At 43.9% G+C, this 1,606-nt stretch overlaps 1 protein-coding gene across 1 annotated transcript; it reads left to right on the top strand.

Annotated features, from left to right (window-relative positions):
* The first annotated feature begins 6 nt into the window (after positions 1-6).
* On the top strand, positions 7-1,600 carry LOC121938526 (gastrula zinc finger protein XlCGF8.2DB-like). Its single transcript, XM_042481762.1, has 2 exons — positions 7-37; positions 143-1,600. Exon 2 carries the CDS (start codon positions 331-333, stop codon positions 1,399-1,401), a length of 1,071 nt encoding a protein of 356 aa, XP_042337696.1. The 5' UTR covers positions 7-37; positions 143-330; the 3' UTR covers positions 1,402-1,600.
* Positions 1,601-1,606: the final 6 nt, after the last annotated feature.

Here is a 1,606-nt window from a genome sequence, read left to right as displayed (position 1 = left end):
ATCGTTTGGAAACCAGAAATAAGGTTACACAGGACAGGTGTGTAAAATTTACTCAAATCACAATCCAAATTATTTAGACTGTTCGTTATTTGCTCGCCATCACTGTCGTATCTGGTCCCTTTTTTGTTGTGTGTCCCTCCAGAGCTCCCACAGCAACATGTCTGTAAGGAGGAGGAGGTTCCTGCTGAGCAGCAGCTCTGTACTCAGGAGAGGAGCTCCAGTCTGGACCAGGAGGAGCCAGAGCCTCCTCAGATTAAAGAGGAGCAGGAGGAGGTCTGCAGCTGTCAGCAGGGAGAGCAGCTTGTACTGAAGAAGGAGGAAGAAGATTTTATGTTGACTCCTACTAATGAGAGAAGAGACCACAGTAAAAATCAGACTCTGGACTTCAATCTTGATGACGCTGTAAGTGCAGCAGAGACAGAGTCTGGAAACATACCAGTTTTAACCTATGTGATACCAGAACCAAACTGTGTCTCTCAGCAGCTCCTCTCTGTCAGCTCTCATGAAGCTGAGAGCAAAGATCAGATAGGAGGCAGACGTCTACCAAAGCTTCTCCTAAAGGAAAGCAATAGTCACACAAATGATATGTACAACTCCACTACGTCAAACATTCACATCAATACTTCAACTGGAGAAAAGTCTCTTAAATGTGACACTTGTGGGAAAGCTTTCCAGCATCCGTCGAACTTAGAAATACACCTGAGAATCCACACAGGTGAGAAACCGTTTACATGCAAAACATGTGGGAGAGCTTTCCGACAGAAAAGTCACCTAACAGGCCACATGAGAACCCACACGGGTGAGAAGCCATTTACCTGTGAAACATGTGGGAAAGCTTTTAGACTCAATTCTGAAATGACAATCCACATGAGAATCCACACAGGTGAGAAGCCGTACGTATGCAAGACCTGCGGGAAAAGTTTCCATGACGCATCAATATTGAGGTATCATATGAAAACCCACACAGGTGACAAGCCGTTTATTTGTGAAACGTGTGGGAAGGATTTCAGACACAAGAGTCAACTGATAATCCACATGAGAATCCACACAGGTGAGAAGCCGTTTACTTGTGAAATATGTGGGAAAGCTTTCAGACAAAGTTCAGAAATGCCAGTCCACATGAGAATCCACACAGGTGAGAGGCCGTACGTTTGCAAGACCTGCGGGAAAAGATTCCGAGAAGCATCAGTGTTGAGAAGGCATACAAGAACCCACACAGGTGAGAAGCCGTTTACCTGTAAAACGTGTGGGAAAGCTTTCAAACAGAGTGGTGACTTGACGGTCCACATGATGACCCACAAGGGTGAGAAACCGTTTGCTTGCATCATATGTGGGAAAACTTTCAGAAGTAACTGGCACATGAGAATCCACATGAGAACTCACACAGGTAAGAAGTCATAATTTTGCAAGACCTGCAGGAAAAGACACGTTAATGTGTCTCAACTGTCAAAATCTCAGAATGACAAGTAGCCTTGTATTTGTTAAATGTGTGTGAGATGATTCTTTTATGTTCATGGTCAAAACACGCAACAACTCATTGAAGAGAAGAGTTGCATAATTGCAGCACTTGTGGGAAAAGTTTTACTCAAATCACATTCTTGAAAAA

Source organism: Plectropomus leopardus, unplaced genomic scaffold, assembly GCF_008729295.1.
Source record: "Plectropomus leopardus isolate mb unplaced genomic scaffold, YSFRI_Pleo_2.0 unplaced_scaffold29754, whole genome shotgun sequence".
In the NCBI taxonomy this organism is placed as follows: Eukaryota; Metazoa; Chordata; class Actinopteri; order Perciformes; family Serranidae; genus Plectropomus; species Plectropomus leopardus.
The sequence above is the reverse complement of the archived record's forward strand: the minus strand, read 5'-3'. Positions and strand labels throughout refer to the sequence as shown.

Bases quoted from the DNA above. Each gene is read 5' to 3' on its own strand.
- LOC121938526 (XM_042481762.1), top strand. From the start codon at position 331: ATGTTGACTCCTACTAATGAGAGAAGAGACCACAGTAAAAATCAGACT.